This window comes from Lycorma delicatula, chromosome 5 (genome assembly GCF_047948215.1).
Source record: "Lycorma delicatula isolate Av1 chromosome 5, ASM4794821v1, whole genome shotgun sequence".
NCBI lineage: Eukaryota > Metazoa > Arthropoda > Insecta > Hemiptera > Fulgoridae > Lycorma > Lycorma delicatula.
Window position 1 is genome coordinate 165725774 of NC_134459.1, and position 19099 is coordinate 165744872.

At 30.6% G+C, this 19099-nt stretch overlaps 2 protein-coding genes across 2 annotated transcripts in view; one reads left to right on the forward strand and one right to left on the reverse strand.

The window, feature by feature from the left end:
* LOC142325570 (uncharacterized) overlaps positions 1-19099 on the reverse strand; it is a 270581-nt gene that overhangs the window by 246331 nt on the left and 5151 nt on the right. The gene's annotated exons all lie outside the window — the stretch shown is intronic.
* Positions 1-19099, forward strand: part of LOC142325569 (neuropeptide receptor npr-1-like) — a 253066-nt gene that overhangs the window by 152265 nt on the left and 81702 nt on the right. The window contains exon 3 of the mRNA XM_075367476.1: positions 17748-17860. Coding sequence (XP_075223591.1) covers positions 17748-17860 — 113 coding nt within the window. The remainder of the gene's footprint in view (positions 1-17747; positions 17861-19099) is intronic.

Consider the following 19099-nt stretch of genomic DNA (forward strand, 5'->3'; position numbering starts at 1 on the left):
GTGCATATGTACGATGAAAATAAAAGCTTGCTTTTATGAGTCAGAGAGTCGCTGTACAGTGCATTATATTCCTCCTAACTTTAGGCTCATTCAGAAAACGAATATTCTGCAATACAGAGTGTTTAACTACTTTCATAAATAGCAAAGATTCTTTCCACAATTAAAATTTACTATCATTTTGTTTAATTTCAGACAGTAATTGCTTTAAAAATATTTAGCGTACTTATAAATAATTCTTACTGAAGAAGCTGGTGGGATGGGAGAATGGGATCTCGCGGGTCGCCGCCAGATTAGACAATGACACTAAATTTGGTAAAAGAGTTTCTAGGATTTTTCCGACACCGGTCACTGTAGGACCACACAAAATAATTAATTTCTGGGTAGTTTTATAGCTCTCCATTATTCCCTCATTCTTTCACAGCACCGCTTCTTTTTTCCTCCGACCATTTTACGTTAGTGCACATTGTTTCTTCTCTTTCTGGATACCTTTGAATTCTAAGATTTTTTCCTAAGCTTCCTTTTAAATCCGTCACTTTAATATTTACTATCCTTAGGTTCTCTTTTACTTACTTTAACCATTTAACTTTCGTCTTATCAAAAATTCTCTTCGTAAGCCTATTTGAATCCACTCTTGTCAGATGTCCATAGAATGCAAGTATTCGCTTACATATAGCTTCCGTAATTCTATCTTCCTCCCGGTAAAGTACCTCATTATTCCTTTATTTCCAACCATCGATAGTTTTTTTGGCCCTAACATTTCCCTTAGTATCCGTCTTTCAGCAAGTTCTAGTTTACCTTTTTCCCTTCGGTTCAGAGTTACAAATTTTGCCGCGTAAAAATTTCATCGGATTATCATCGTTGAGATCCTTTCCTGCATAAATATTACTAAAGAAATGTTAACAAAAACCTTTTCTAAAGTAAAATCTCTAGGAGCAGTTTCTGATCCCTCTGAATTTAAAACTGGTGTACGGCAAGGAGATCGACTATCCCCAATATTGTTTAGTTGTGCGTTGAAAAATGTTATAAGAGAATGGATCAAAAACCTTAAAGAGTTAAATATTTATGATTCTGTAAAATTTGGTACTAAAAATAAATTTCTGTCGACTAATCAACTCGATTTCACGGTTGATTTATTCATTTTTGCTAACAACTCAGAAGAAGGAAAAACTAAACAAGTAGAGTTAGAAAAATGGCAAAGCAGAAAGATTTAGCTCACTGGGCTGGTCTAGCGGTTAACTCTTCTTCGCAAATCAGTTGTTTAACAGCTGATTTTTGAAGTCGGAAGTTCTGAGTTTCAAATCCTAGTAAAAGTAAGCTGCCTTTAGACGGATTTGAATTGTAGACAGTGGATACCGAATGGTCGGTCTGAGTCTGCACAAGAGTAAACCACATTTACACGCCATCCTCATATTGTTGGACCGGTGGCGGAGGGTTGATTATTGTTCACTAGCGGTACACATTGCATAACGCAAATTTAACATGACGCATCTCGTAGGAGGAGGTGGTATAAGTACGTAATGAAAATTTAACATGTAATGGATTGTAAGTGGTTTTTGTCACATGATTCAATTCTTTCTTTTTTTAAATTTATTGATTTAAAATTAAATTTCATTTCTTAACAAATTTTTATTTAATTATTTTGTTTACGCTGCTGTTCTGTTCGGGTGGTCAATATGATTGTAAAAGTATTGTCCTTCTGCCATTTCTTTTCTGCTAAAAATTTCACTTTAGGTTTTTAGGATTTTATAAGTTTATTTTGTCGGATTATACAAGTGTTTTTTTTAAATTTTTTTTTATTATTGCACTGTTTATTTAATTTTACACTAATGTAATGCGTACAATGAAAATAAAAGCTGCTTGCACGAGGCAAACAGTTGCTGTGGAGAGGGCATTATATTACGCTTTCTCGCAACATTATGCTCATTCAGGAACCGAATATTCTGCAATACAGAATGTTTAATTATTTTCATAAATATCAAAACTTCTCTCCACAACTAAAATTTATTATAATTTTGTTTAACTTCAAACAATAATTTCTTTAGAAATATTTAGCGTACTTATAAATATAATACTTTTCCCTTTAATATATCTATTCTAGCTGTATGCGCCAGGAAAGTAAAATATTCTTTATTAGTATATTATAAACACATGATTATCCTTATTTTAGGGATTTGTGCACAAAGGAAGTAAAGATATGTATCAAAATAGAAACTAAATAATATAAAAAGAAGGGAAAATAGTAGAAAGCAACATGATAGGTGTTTGATGCAAAACCAGAGGGTAAAAACAGTAGGAGAGATATATCAAGGGTAGGGTAGGAACAATACGTTGGAAAGTTAATCGAAGAAAAGAGATTGAGAGTGGAAATTTTAAGGATGCTGGGCAAAGGAGGGGAATAGATCTGTTTGATAACACGTCGCTGGAAGGCAGATGTAAAAGTAAAAAGAAATAAAACTTTTTGTTTCACTCAAAAATCTACATAAAAGTTAAATTTTATCGCAAGAATACGTTTAGGAAATTTTTTTCTCAGTAATATTGAGGCAAATGTTATCATCAATTATTCACAGCACATGATATATTACAACACATGTCGGTTCACGAATTACACAAGCACGATTGGATTAATAAACTAGCTCGTTAAACGTTTGTCGTGTACTTCAAGTATATGTATAGCGTGTAGCTTAAGATTATTACGTTAATTTAGTTCTAGTGGAAATTAGGTTGAACGGTTAATAAGTTAATAAATTAAACAGCATTGAACATCACCAAAGATTTCCTTAAGGAATTCTGATCCTATTCGTGTTTAGCTCTTTATTATCTCAAGGAAAACCTATTTTCTTTCAGTTGCTCTTCCCATCTTGCGCTACATTTTGTGAATCATCATTTTCTCATTATATTTTCGTCCTGCTTATCCCTTACTGTGATGTTCTACGAGTTTTCATTACTCATACACATACACTCAGTCCGTATGTAAAGGATATTCGGACGTGTAATTACTTTTTTCGTATTTTATTTACTGTATACATTGTACAGTTACTGAAATTGTATAGTTTGTTAAGTTACATTATCTCTGCTTATAAAAAGTATTAAGACTAGTCCTGTGTCAAGTGGATGTCCAAAAAAGGCGGATTGAAGAGGTGCTTGTTATATAAATTAAAAGACTTAAAGACACAACTTTAAGACTTTCCTTAAATTAAAATATTTACGAAATTCTGAAAGAAAGCTTTTTTTTCATCGCTTTTTTGTGATACAAAAATAAAATACAAAAAATTAGGGGATAGAAAAATTTTTTTTGTCATTTTTAAAGAAAGTTCCGAACCTCTGTTATTTTTGTTGTAAAATTTATTAACTGAAAAAATATAAAAGAGTGGAGAAATACGTAGATGTACTCAACTAAGCCTACAAAAATACTGATCGGATCACATTTATTTTTTTTTTTTTTTACGACGACGAAGTAAATTTGAGATTTACTACGGATAACAAGTTCTTATATGTTATTTATATGCTACAAAATTGAGTTTCGAGGTAATATTTCTTTCAATTTATAGTTAGTTATAAACGCTGTATTTCAACTTTCATTCTAAATATGCTTTCTAAAAATACCAATAAATTTTGGGTTACGGTTGTGATAAGTGTACTGTTGTAATTTTACTTAAATTTTCTATCTTTTTCTTAAGATGAATATTTTTTTTAACCGATATTAAATATTCTGTGTTTGATTGTGTTAAGGATTATTTCAATAATCTAAGAGTTTAATTTTTTTATATATTTCCGTTATTGTCTTGTTTTCGTTAGATGAATTTTTATTATTTATAATAAATATTTTTATTAAAAATTAATATGGAAAAAACTACTTCAAATTTCTTACTATTAGAAAAGATAAAAAGAGAATTAATTGGAGAATGAAATTGTATAAAGAAGTCAAATATTTCAAAGAAGTAAATACATAATATTAATATTTATATGCAAACATATTTTACTCTTTTAAAACTTGGTCAAGTTCTACATTTATAATATAATATAAATTTTTCATATTTTATTATGAAAAATACAGAGATGAAGAATTGACAAAAGTAAATATGAAACAAGGTTACAATCAACAAATATAACCGGGCGATGACAACATGTAATTGTTTTTCGTCCAGAAAAAAAAATATATACAAAAAATTGAAATTTATCTATAAATTATTATCATAAGTGTTTTCAGAACACTTTCGAGTTTTTACCCAAATATGAAACAAGTTTACTAAATTTCAACTATTTATCTAGATTATCTAAAAACGGTATTTCCGGCGGTTTCCGAAGTAAACCTTGAAAACGTTTCCAAAAACCTAGTTCTTTTGCCTCTAACTCCGGTTCCTGTGAACCGATTGATATGAAAATCAATAGGGGTCTATTTCCAGTAGTTTTACATTATGCCATCAAGTTTCGTCAAAATTGGTAAGATTTCCGTCCGATAGAGCAAAGTGCAGTATATAAACATTGCAGAATGGTATTTAGGAGACTTCAAAATTGCATTATAGAAGAACAGAAAACTAATTTTTACAAAACTAACAAGTTGAACCCATTTTTGTCTTGTTTTAAATCTTAACATACAATAAGAGAAAATTATTATTAATTTGACCACAACTTTTAAAAGTCAAAATTGAAGATTTTTTTTTTTACTTTACAGAAATTGTTTTGATGATTTTGAAGTTCTTTTTATTAAAAATAAAAGAAATAGAATAATTTATTTAAAATTTGCAGCGATTTATTGAGTATAGTATTTTCATTTTGTATTACTCAATCATAAAAAACCTATTAAACAAAGCATAATTTGAATCAAATGCTAAAATCGACAATGAAATATGATACCAGTGATTATAGAAGTTGGTATTATTGAGAATTAATCTTTTTATTAATTTATTATAAGTAAATGTAGGATAATTAGCTCAACAAAATATACTTATACGTAATTTTATGTCATCGTTTATAAACAACATCAACAGTTTTCATTCGATTCTTTTTTATTTTTTTAATTTAATACACTTTGAATAAGAATTTACTTTAAAATAATTTAAATCAGTTGAAACCGTGATATTCCAGTCATTATTTTCTTCGTAACATAAAATATTAGGTAACCCATTTCGTTCCCATGCATCAGTAACAGCTGACATTCTTAATCGTATTCATAACGTATATAAATCAAAAGATGACACCATATTTTTATAATAGAAATCTTTTCCACACAATAGAACATACAGGGATGATGTTTTATTATTTATTTAGATATTCTATACATCAATAAATTTCATCAAATCTGAATTTGTTTTAGTCTATATATCAATTATTACCTATAGTTATTGTTCCGTTTCACGTCGAACCGTCCGGTGCTACGATCTAATGGGTGCTGGCGCTAACCGGAAGGTGAGGCTCGTACTAGTATTCTGCGTAGGAGTACAGCCCAGTGCGGTCGCATTTTTCATCTCGTCCGGATGGACAGTTAGTGTTAGTTATACGAGGTGTGACAATAAAGTAATGAAACTGACTTTTCTTTGCAAGATGTGGCAACCCTGCAGCTTGCGTAGGCACACCATCTTTGACCTTCGTCTATAAGCTACTTCTAGTCCAAGCGGCACATTGATGCAACTGCTCAGTCGTGAGTTGTGCTGTAATAAGTCAACACGTGTTTGTGTCTCTCGTCACAGAAATGAAATCGCAAAATATTGCGCAACAGTATGTCATTTATTTTTGCGTTAAATCGGGTGAAAACGCGACGACAACTTATAGTAAGCTTCAGAAGGCTTTTGGAGAGGAGGTTATGTCAAGAGCTCAAGTTTTTCGGTGGCATAACAAGGCAGAACGAATGTTGAAGATGAAGACCACAGTGGACGACCATCAACCTCACGGACAGATATCAACTTGACCAGGGTGCGTGAAATTGTACGATCTGATAGAAGATTATCCGTGAAAATTATTGCAGAAGAACTCAACATCCATCGAGAAACGGTTCGTCTAATATTAACTGAAGATCTTAGTACGAGAAAGATTTGTGCAAAAATGGTCCCCAAAAATCTCACACAATAACAGCGAGAAACGCGGAGAAATGTGGCAGCCGATCTGTTAGAGCAAACGAAAATCAATCCAGATTTGTTGAGCCGTGTTAGCACTGGTGATGAAGGTTGGTTTTTTCAATACGATCCAGAGACAAAACGCCAAAGTTCGCAATGGTACTCAAATGGATCACCCAGACCAAAAAAAGCTCGCATGTCAGTTAACCGATATTTCTACAAAGAAATTTTAGAAAGACTTCGTAAACGAGTTCTTCGTGTCCGTGCCAACATTGCTGATAATTGGATTCTGCATCACGATAATGCGCCATCCCATACTGCTCTGTCAGTACAGCGATTTTTAACCTCAAAACAAATTTCAGTACTACCACAGCCACCTTATTCACCAGATATCGCTCCGTGCGACTTTTTTCTATTTCCAAGAGTCAAAATGGCGGTCAAGGGGACACCATTTTCAAACAACACAAGATGTCCAAAAAGCTGTGACGAGGGTCTTGGAGGATATTACAAAAGATGAGTTCCAGAAATGTTACCATCAATGGCAGAAGCGCTGGAATAAGTGTGTGCAATCAGAGGGGAACTACTTTGAAGGAGACAACAGTAAACATGACTAAAACGGTAAGCAACATTTTTTTCACATCAGTCTCATTACTTTATTGTCGCAGCTCGTATTCTACGTAAGAATCCCAAACAGTGCGGTCTTGTTTTCATTTCAGTCCGAGAGTTTCTTGATAATGTTCAAGTTCAATTATGACTAAAGTGTCATACATTCTTAAGTTTAATGTAACTATTTTAATTAAATTAAAATGTCAAGGGTGAGAAGAAATCAAATATAACGATTCAAGAAGAACATAGCGTTGCTTCATTTCATCATCTACCATCTAATCAAAATACAGTCCAAACTAGCTCTAAATTCTACCAGTTATCATTAAAAAACTCTGTCGCAATAAGTGCGTCAAAAAGGTGGATTTCCGGTTTTAGTTAACATTGAAAATGTACACAAAAACCAGTTTTTTGTTCTAACTCCGGTTACTGTGAACCTATTCCCTGGAAAATCAATAGGGCTCTATTTCCAAATGATTTACACCTCCCCACCAAGTTTCGTCAAAATCAGTTCACATTTACGTCTGGTAGAACGGACGAAAAAATTGTATAAATACATATGTATACAAACATTCCAGAATTGTGTTCAGCAGACTCTAAAACAAAAAGTAAAGATATTAACCCCCCCCCCCACTACCACCACCAGCGACACCCTCTTATAAAATCTGATTGGACGCAGTAGTGATTTCTAATTCAAAATAAGTGATTTCTAAAAATAATATTTATTGTATTATTGTTTACGTATTAAGTTTCTCGGTTAGGATATCAAAACTTATTGAAAAAAATATTTTTAGTACTATATAATTAAACATTTAATTTAGTATATATCATTATTTATTTAAATATAATCTATGAGAGCATACTCGTAAATAAAAGTATTTCGTATGCTTCACCAGTGCTACATAGGCTTTGTGTAGAATAACTGAAGCAGGAAACCAGTTTTAACAATTAAAATAATTTATTCTTAAAAAAAATAAAAAGGAACTGCGCCCAGTAACTCCGGTTCTTGGACCGATTCACTTGAAAATCAATAGGACTCTATTCCCAATTGCTTTACATCTCCGCACCAAGTTTCGTCAAAATCGGTTAAGATTTGCGTCCAGTAGAACGGACGAAAAAATCTTATACGTACGTATATATGTATAAGATCATGACCGAGCTCAGTAACAATTTTCAAATTCTTTGAAATCCGCTATAAAAATATTTTTTTAAATAATTTAATATGTTAAATCTTAGTTTACAACATTTCTGATTTCCAGAAGAAAAATCTAATTGAAATAAAAGTTAACACCCCACTTCACTTGTCCGATTCTACCATTATCGTTTTAAATGCTAAGTTTAACCATGTTTATTGTAAATAATATTCATGTTACGTTAATTTATTTTTGTATAAATACCTTTATTATTTTATTGGTTATTCTCTTTCCCTCTTACTTATCTTTATACTTATTTTCTTAAGTTTTAGTTAACTTCCGGTAAGATTTTTATTTTACTTGAGCAATTCCTTTTTTCTTCAAATTACTACGGTTTTCTTCTTTTAATCCTTTTGATTTTCTGTGGATTTTTCCTTTTAACAGTTCATCCTTTTTTCTTATCAACAATTTCTTTAATCTACTTTAATTGATTTCAGTGGCTAATAGTTGAGCTGTAGAGATTTACCACGTGTACTTTAACCAGTAATTCTAATAGAGAGGAATTAAATATTAAACAACAACTGCTTATTACTGATTAAACAATGCTAAATACAATCTATTAGTAAAATAAATTGAATTATCCTCTAAAATCGTTTGTAAAAAGTTTATTTAAACTCAACAACTAAATAGTAATTTTGATTTTTTTCGTGTATATATATATATATATATAATATTTAAATTTCTTTAAAAATCACAATTGCTAATACGAAAATAAGTAAATAAACGAAAAAAGGTGAAACATTAAACATAAAATGAACAATAATAAGTGTAATCTATAAAAAAAAAAACAAGAATTTGTAACGGAGATTTTAGAATACATTAAAATACACGTAACTCTTGTTTTAGGTAATTCCAAATGAATGCATGAATTTAGCTTAAAAATATTAAACGACTGAAATTTCATATAAAATAATTTTAATGCATTCTTCTTATATACGTTGGAAAAAATAAAGGCTTATCTAAAGAAAGATAAGGAAAGGATGAACCCTAACCAATCAAAGAGATATTTACAGCCATGAACAAAATTTAAGAGCGGGGATGGATAACAGTCTAATATTATGAGTCAAGGATTTCATAAAAATATTCTTAATAAAATTCAAATTCAAAAACGCATATTACATATTAGTCCAGGCGGTATCTATTTTAAAATGGGCATATTTGGATTTTTACTGTATGATCGCTAATTTTTGCTTTAATGTCTCAGCATTATAACGCCTCAGAGATTATGCAGCATTATGCCTCAGAAAAATACGTTATAATAACGTATTTTTCGATTTGCAACCGATGATATTGTGTGTACAATTTAATAACAAGACATTTTCGACTCGCGATCTTTTCTCTAAAATTAACAGTTATCGAGTTATCTAGGAAAATACGATTTTATGAGTTTTTACATTTTGTTTAATAAAAATTTAATCACATCTTTTTCAACTGGCGCTTAACGAAATAATCATTTCGGATGATATTCTGGAGACAGAAAACCAAAAATTAGCGATTATATAGAAAAAGTCCAATCAAAATAGATACCGCCTGGACTATATTAGTTCTGTATTGTTCACCGATGAAATTTCTCCAACATTTTTTATATTATAAGTTCCCCAACTCTAATTCCTGTTTAACACGTACATTTTTGTTTTCCCAGCTAAACCTGCCCTACTGCTACAACAGCAGTACAGACATGAAGATAAAATATAGCGATTGGCAAAAAGTTTGGTTATAAAAAAGTTTGCAGATATAATCGTTCCAAATTTCCTTAGTAAAAAAAAAAGAAAAAAAAAGGTTATACAAATTTCCGTAAGATATATGATGTGATAAAGATACTTACATAGTATGTTTAACCCATATTTTTATTAATATTTTCGGATAAGTTAACATAAATTCTTCGAAAATGGTTAAAAATATCTGTATATGGAGCAATGATGAAATAAAATTTTGTCCAAATTACAATAAGAAAGGATTTTTTTCATAATTTTTCATTTTTTACTTTTTCAAAATTGAATTTTAGTATGTTAAAAGTACTTATTAAGTTATTTAATATTCCACTGTTTTAAAACGATCAGTTTTAGGGGTTGGAGACGATACTATTTTTAAGTAATATTGTAATATATTTACAATATACCGTGTATAAGAATTATTGCCAGCACTATTGCCAGCCACTATTCCCAGCATTTCTTGTTAATAATACTAAATTTCTTATTTATTATTTACATATAGCCGGTATGATTTTTTGTTTAACCGGTTTAGGGCACAGCAATCGTCAGGTACCTTATATTAATCCATAAATTACACATATCTTTCAAAATTCAACATTAAAATCAGATTTATCATATATAATAATAGGTTATTATAAATACTCTATATAAGCACTTCTAGTCGTCACTATTTTTCTTTATTTTTTATTTTTAATAAAAATTAGGTTAAATATTTGTAAACCAATTAAGCAAACAAATGAAGGATTAACATTATCTGAGTATTTGTAATCCTTTAATACTACCATGCTCTTTAAAAAAAGATGCACTTTAAAAAAATTATCAACAACGGACTGATAAATGAACAAAATCATATAGGGCAGGCAATGATAAACAGTAGGAGTATGTTTAAATTATTAATATAGTCAGTGAAACAACAGTTTTCATAGAATACTGATGTTTAACTTAGGTTGTATTAAAAATTATAAATAAATGAATAAACATAATGACGACGTGAATTGCTTCATAGAATTTTTTATAATTTACAGTTATACATAATGAGTCTGATTTTAATGTTGAATATGAATTTTGAAAGATACGTGGATTTTATGGATTAATATAATTTACCTGACGATGGGCTGAACCCGAAACCGGTTGTAGAAAAAATCCTACCTGCTACATGTAAGTAATGATAAAAAATTTAATCGTAATTATTCAAAAATATTTAATAGTTTATAGAGATTGGGTGGGAGTAATATAATTTGTCTCGCATCTGAAAAACTTTTATGATCATAAAAGTTGATATTGGGCAATATATGTCCAAGGTTCCCTTTTATGACTGCACTATATTTTTTTAAATTATAATATTTTTAGCCTCGTTAGTGAACAATGAACCAAATTGAGCTAACTAATTAAAGTAAGTAATTAATTCTCATTAATAGCGACAAATGGGAATATCTCTCGACTACAATCACATCAATGATAGGAGAGAAGGCCAATGAAGAGAGGCGACTACAGACTGAGCAGACTTCGATGACGGGTGATCAAGGGAGACCAGCTTCTGTGGTTGGGCGGCGGGGGCTCCTTAGAATCATCGCTCGTCAATCGCCCCCTCGGGACGCCTTCCGGTCATCCGGATTTGGATAGTAGAATGCCTGGGTGATCATGCATGGGCTTTACATATCATATAGCTTAGATCCGGTCCCTGCGTGATAAAAGGGGAGTTTTTTTAGTAGGTGAGAGCCCCGTACTGCCGTCAGTGCGAGCCTGACGGCGGCTGGCAGAGCTTTTTCCTCCCACTACGGAAACAAAAAAAAAATTAATCCAAAAAACTAAACTTTACGCCCCAAAAAACCAAGGGAATTGAATGAGACGATGAGAAGTACTTAAAATACAATTTTTTTCAACTTATATGATTGAAAATCCAATTGTATCAAGAATTAATGTAGACGATACGGGAACTTTTTTTAAAAAAACAGGAGTCACATGGAACACAATCTTAAATGTTTAAGAACTAAAACTAATTTTTGAATTTTTTCTAATCTCTAATACTTTATGGTTTTCAAGTTGTAGCTGTTATTAAAAATAATGTATAAACAAATTTTCAAGCACGAGGCCAAAACGTTTAACTAAAAATTTTTATTTTTTCTCATTTTTACTTTTCATATTACGTAATTTTTATGGTAAAAACGTAATTTGATCATAAAGGGAATCAAATAAAACCTTTACTGAACATTTTGATAATTTTCGCAATTATACTCTAAATATTACATACTCAAGTCATTAATATTTAAGATCGTACGGCATATTTGAAATAAAAATCTTTCAGGGCAAAACCGAAAAAATTAAGCAATCCTTTTCCAGCTCTTTAGAATTATCTTTTTCTTCTTCTTTTTCTATAGCTATCACGGATTTTGATTCAAATTCTGTACCGGCATTGTAAAGTCTGTAACCTATCTTTTTCTGATCTGACTTCGATCTTCTCTACCCTCTGCATGATAGTTGAATGCTCTTAACTGGAGCGCTTATTGTCTTTCATCCTGTTGATATGCTCTAACCCGGTGATCCCGAAACTGTGCGCCGCGGCGACCCGGGAAGCCGCGGCCTCTTCACAGGGACGCCACAAAATATTGTAAAAGCTTCATATTAATTGAACCAAGACATTTATAATTATTAATTTAATGTTTTTAATTTAATGTATTCAAGTAATGAAGATATACGAGTTTTATTTATTTTTATCTCTTACTTACGAGTAGTCATACTTTTACTTAGGGTAGGGCGCCATGGAAAATTTTAATTGAAAAAGAGCGCCACGACTCGGAAAAGTTTGGGAACTACTGCTCTAACCAGTTCTGTTTATATTTCCTTACTGTTTCCGTTATTCCATCTTTGTGGAGCTCAGCCCTAATATCTCTATAACGAACATGATCTAAAAACGTTGACCCTTCACTGCTCTAAAAACGTCATCTCCCCCGCTTCTATACGACTTTCGTCTCGCCTAGTCTTGATCCACATCTCGCTTCCATATAACAGAACCTATGGCACTTCCGGTTGTATACTGTAATTAAATATGTACTTACAATCGCTTTTCAGTCTTTTTAAAATACCATTTAATAGTTCCGAAACTTATCTTAAGTTATCTATGTTATCTTTTTTATTAAATTAATTTTGTGACGTATTTGCATGCGATTTTAGAAGGTAGTCGATTTCTGATCTCTACTTCCAATGATTCAAATTATTCTTTACAATTTCAAACTTTCTTTTATTTTTACCTAAATATACTAAACTGAAAATATAATATTTAAAAATTGATTCATAAATTCTACTTTTATGACATGTTTAGTTTTATCTTTAGTGCTGCCGAGGTGGAAGTAAATTATCTAACATTGATAACCGTTACGTATTAATATATTTTTATTTCTTTTCTATTACTACGTTCATTGTTTAACATTATTTTAACAAGTAAAATATTACGACTAAATGTTAAAATTATTTCCAAGAATTAAATCAGAGAGTAGCAGAGAGTATCAGGTATATTATAGTCATTAAATTGGCTTGGCAGAGGTCTACAGTACAATGCAGACCCTCTGAAAAAAAAAAAAAAAACATTTAGGTAAAACGTAAATTTTACTGTTTTATAAGTGTTAGAACAAATACTCATAACCAGTTGTTAAAAATACTGATTATTTTGCAAACACGTTATATAGCCACTATGGGTGTTGGTCGGAGCTGGTATGCTCAAAATATTTTATTTAGTAATCATGTTAAATCTCAACTAGATTACGTCTTATTTTTATATAAAGCAACAAGTAATTAAATGATTTAAAACATGATGAAGAATAAAATAAGATAGAGTCATACTCTGTCTTTTTTCATGATGTAAATAATAATATTCTTTTTCTGTTTAGCTAACTTTTATTAAACACTTGTGCTTATGTTAGAAAGTGAACTGAGTTTAGAAAAAGGATTTTCTGAATTTTAAAAGATTTTGTTCGCTAAGAAAATTATTCACTCATTAACTTAATAGTTTTATTAACACTCATTCTTACTGGTCATAAGAAAAACGTTTTCCCTTAATTACAGCAACATGAATAATGTCATTAAACATACAGAATTGTAATTGTAACATATACAATTGTTTCTTTTTAAGCGAATCACTTTTCACGTCCAAGTAGAATTTACAGTTTGCATGAAAATAATAGATTAGTAATAGATGATTATGTTACGTCATGACATTTGCCTATTTTGCCTATTTTCAAATTTCAAATAAATTAGAAGAAAGAAAATGAAATAAACGCATGTTTTCATCAGAATATTTAAAACACAGTATTTGCATAAAGAGAAGTTATGTAGTCTTTTGTAAGCGCAGATTATTGAATTGCTAAATTCAATAATTAATTAATTAATTAATTAAATTCAATTCATTATTAATTGCTTAATAATGAATTCTGTGTGTTTAAACAAATTGTTTTGTAAAGCCGCTTAATTACTTAGTCGTAGCTTTAAAGTTAACAACTTGGTACATAATAACAGGAATCGCGAATTGTCCAACCTTATTCTCCAGTTAGTTTTTTCTCCTGTTCGTAGAATTATTGGATTACCACATGAAAGTTTTTGATAAAGATGTGTTATGTATTATTACTGGCATAAAAGGAAAAAAACTGGAATTTTTTTTAGAAGTATTATTACAATCAAATGCCATTCATTCTGTCGTAATACAAGTTGTTTTAAACTATACATAATTTTCTTAAATTTTATGTCATAATTATTAAGTCTAATTTTGTGAGAAAATTATTTCTTAATGGACACTAATTTACAATACTAGAATTAACAATAAGTAAAAACAGTTAATATTTAATCGAATTGAACTAAAGTGGAGCACATGAAAACAGACACAAAACAACAACATCCATTTTCTCCCATAACTCGGCTATTTGTGAATCGATTTTAAAAAGTAAAATCTCATTTTGTTCAAAATGAAAAAAACTTAATATTTTATTAAATTTAATAAAAAATTTTATAAAACTAATATTTATAAAAGATTGAAAAATAAACATGGCCGCCATTTTATAATTTTCGAAGGTATTTAAGACCTTTTTTTTTGCTAATTTTAAAACTTTATTACCAAGACGCTTACCAAATATTAATGTCAATCATCTATCCGAACTTGAGATAAAAGTTAAGATAAAGTTGTTTTATATAAAAGTAACAAAATAGCGGACATAGGGAGAACGAAGGAGAAATTGCCATTTTTCCTAAGGTTATTTTTTGTTTAGTTTTACGAGTAGAATCCAAAAAAGTATAGCCAGCCCACCATTTTAGAAACACCTGAAATTCTTTCGATATTTTTTCATGACTGTATATGTATTTCGTTGAATTGATATTAATTTTAATTTTAGTATGCGCCAAAATACAGTACTGTATTTCTCATGCGCATGTACGTTCATCGGCGTATTGTTGCATCAGCATTATTGTTGTTAGTAGTGTAAAGAACGTTGTGCTGTAAGGTTGGAGTTGAAAATGGGTCTCTCGACGGAGAAAAGAGGCTTCATTGTTGGATATTATTTTTTCTCGTACCCAAATGGCAATCAAGGCAGGCCGAGTTTAAAGTTAGGGCTCGTCCACATTATAGCGTTTGCTAACGCGCGTTTGCAACCGCGCGTTAGCAAACGCTATCACGTGGCGAGCCCTTAGTGGTGGAACAATATCGCAAACAATTTAATAAGGCGGTACCGAGCAACACAGTTATGCTGTCTATCGTTACGAAATTTCGTCGTACCGGTAGAGTATTGTGTCAACAGAAGGAAAGGTCAGGTAACTGTGTCCACAAATGAGAAATATGGACGTGTACTCGATCAGGTTTTGGAGTCACCTATAAGAAGTCTTCGACGAATGTCCTTGAAAATGGACACTAGCAATGCGTCGCTTCGGCGATTGTTTAAAGATGTAGGTGGATTTCCGTATCGAAATCAGGTTGGACAATAAAAATAATACAAAATAACAGCTCCAGCACTGTATATTTTGGCTCATACTACATCATTGTTAATAAGGCTAGTAAGAGTTTATAATTATTTTTAAAATAAAGTTTGTTAAATTACGTAAATTTTATTTGTTATAAAATACAAAATACATTAAAAGATTTAAATGGCAGAAAGGCTCCTGGAATAGACGGAATACCTGTAGAATTACTGCGCAGTGCAGGGGAGGAGGCGATTGATAGATTATACAAACTGGTGTGTAATATTTATGAAAAAGGGGAATTTCCGTCAGACTTCAAAAAAAGTGTTATAGTAATGATACCAAAGAAATCAGGGGCAGATAAATGTGAAGAATACAGAACAATTAGTTTAACTAGTCATGCATCAAAAATCTTAACTAGAATTCTATACAGAAGAATTGAGAGGAGAGTGGAGGAAGTGTTAGGAGAAGACCAATTTGGTTTCAGGAAAAGTATAGGGACAAGGGAAGCAATTTTAGGCCTCAGATTAATAGTAGAAGGAAGATTAAAGAAAAACAAACCAACATACTTGGCGTTTATAGACCTAGAAAAGGCATTCGATAACGTAGACTGGAATAAAATGTTCAGCATTTTAAAAAAATTAGGGTTCAAATACAGAGATAGAAGAACAATTGCTAACATGTACAGGAACCAAACAGCAACAGTAGCAATTGAAGAACATAAGAAAGAAGCCATAATAAGAAAGGGAGTCCGACAAGGATGTTCTCTATCTCCGTTACTTTTTAATCTTTACATGGAACTAGCAGTTAATGATGTTAAAGAACAATTTAGATTCGGAGTAACAGTACAAGGTGAAAAGATAAAGATGCTACGATTTGCTGATGATATAGTAATTCTAGCCGAGAATAAAAAGGATTTAGAAGAAACAATGAACGGCATAGATGAAGTCCTACGCAAGAACTATCGCATGAAAATAAACAAGAACAAAACAAAAGTAATGAAATGTAGTAGAAATAACAAAGATGGACCACTGAATGTGAAAATAGGAGGAGAAAAGATTATGGAGGTAGAAGAATTTTGTTATTTGGGAAGTAGAATTACTAAAGATGGACGAAGCAGGAGCGATATAAAATGCCGAATAGCACAAGCTAAACGAGCCTTCAGTAAGAAATATAAGTTGTTTACATCAAAAATTAATTTAAATGTCAGGAAAAGATTTTTGAAAGTGTATGTTTGGAGTGTCGCTTTATATGGAAGTGAAACTTGGACAATCGGAGTATCTGAGAAGAAAAGGTTAGAAGCTTTTGAAATGTGGTGCTATAGGAGAATGTTAAAAATCAGATGGGTGGATAAAGTGACAAATGAGGAGGTATTGCGGCAAATAGATGAAGAAAGAAGCATTTGGAAAAATATAGTTAAAAGAAGAGACAGACTTATAGGCCACATACTAAGGCATCCTGGAATAGTCGCTTTAATTTTGGAAGGACAGGTAGAAGGGAAAAATTGTGTAGGCAGGCCACGTTTGGAATATGTAAAACAAATTGTTAGGGATGTAGGATGTAGAGGGTATACTGAAATGAAACGACTAGCACTAGATAGGGAATCTTGGAGAGCTGCATCAAACCAGTCAAATGACTGAAGACAAAAAAAAAAAAAAAAAAATTTGTTATAATTTTTTTTGTTTTATCCTACACCTTTAATACTTAGGTGGAGATCTCCGGTTCATGGGAATGTATATATTTAAAAAAAACAATAGAATTTAATCAAAAGTTTTAATTATTGACAGATATTTTCACCAACAGACAGTGATATATATATATATATATATATATATATATATATATATATATATATATATATATATATAAAATTTTAATTGTTACTATAATTAATAGAGAGATATGATTATCATATCATCTTAGTAACCGATATATATATATATATATATATATATTCGAACCTTAACGCGACCTCAAAACGATCTATTATGAGATGTTAGACCCACTAATTGAGTACAATAAAATATTTTTCAATGACCTTGAAAATGTCATGTCACGTACTACTCTTTACATAGAGTTTGATTATTTCCCAGGTAGAGAATTTGTTAAACATAATTAATTACTCGTAGATACTTTAAGATTCCCGTGCTTTATTAACACCAATTATCTCTCTCTCTCTCTTTCTGTCTGTCTGTGTGTGTGTAAGCTTTATAATAACCAATATGTAATGAATGGTATTTTTCTTTTGCTTTCAGAAAATACTAGGCGATCACAAAATACTAAAATATCAATTTGAAGGTGTTGGAATATGTGCAGTGAGATCGTTATCTGGCATAAGAGAATACGTGAAAGGAATATTTATTGTAATGTAAGTAAAAAAAAAAAAATGTTTACTTTAAAACTTCTATACAATAGAATTTTATTTTTAGTTAACATAGAATTTTTAAAAATTGCTATTATTTGATAAATTTTTGGTTCAGTAAAACTACAATCGTAATAATATTCTAAAGATAAGGAAATTTGTAAATTTCATTAGTAATGAAATTAAATGGCTGAATGAATTTTGTATCTTACTCTGTCTGACTTGGTAATAAGAAGTATGTTTGATGTTATTAAACTAGATTAAATAAATCTAATTATGTTGTAACTGGAACGAAATGGATAACTGAGTTATTTAGTAATTAGTTTACTAATAAGTCGCGTACAATTATATACTTTACCTAATTCCATTTCACTTCATTAAAGACTAAAAGTTTGTTCACTATTATCAAGGTCTACATTTTTTTTTTAAATTTTAACGGGCAAATAAAAGTACCGTATGTCTTCACGAAGAAAAACTCTTTAAAAAATTTTTAAATTAAATTAACAAAAAGAAAGTTATTATTGTTCAACATCACCTCGTTAAAATGTTTGTTATTTCTTTTGCCTCTTCGTTTCCTCTCTAATTTTTCGCCGGCTTAACGTTTTATTTTTTATCTCACAACCTCTCTTACTGACTGCATAATTATAAAAAAAATAATAATAATTAAAAATATAATTATTTGAATAAATAGATGACACGTTTAGAAGATAATTAACAAAAACGATTTTTGCAGTATAAATAAACACTTTTTTAACTTATACATTAATAAATTATATATTTATTTATGAATTATAATTTATACGGGACAAAACTCGTGATTAAAAATGTATCAATTAAGTTAGATTTATTTATACTGTATAAATTATATTTGGAACGTGCTTTGTTGCGTATACGTGTTCCGGACATGATAGTCGTTTCTAGGTATATTGTTTCTGTATATAAGAACCATAAATTTTACAGCTTACCTATGACCCAGACATTTTCAACATAAAAATTAATTTCAAGATTTTTAAATTATGAGAACTGAATAAAGGGAATTTTAAAAATGACTAGCACTAGATAGGGAATCTTGGAGAGCTGCATGAAACCAGTCAAATGACTGAAGACAAAAAAAAAATGTATGAGGGAGACCCTAATTACTTCTTTTAGTATTGTTCCGTTCCGTTCCACTTGTGCCGTCGGGTGCTGCTACCTAGCGAAAGCTAGAGGCCCCACGGCAAGCTTGGTCAGGCTATGTGATCACGC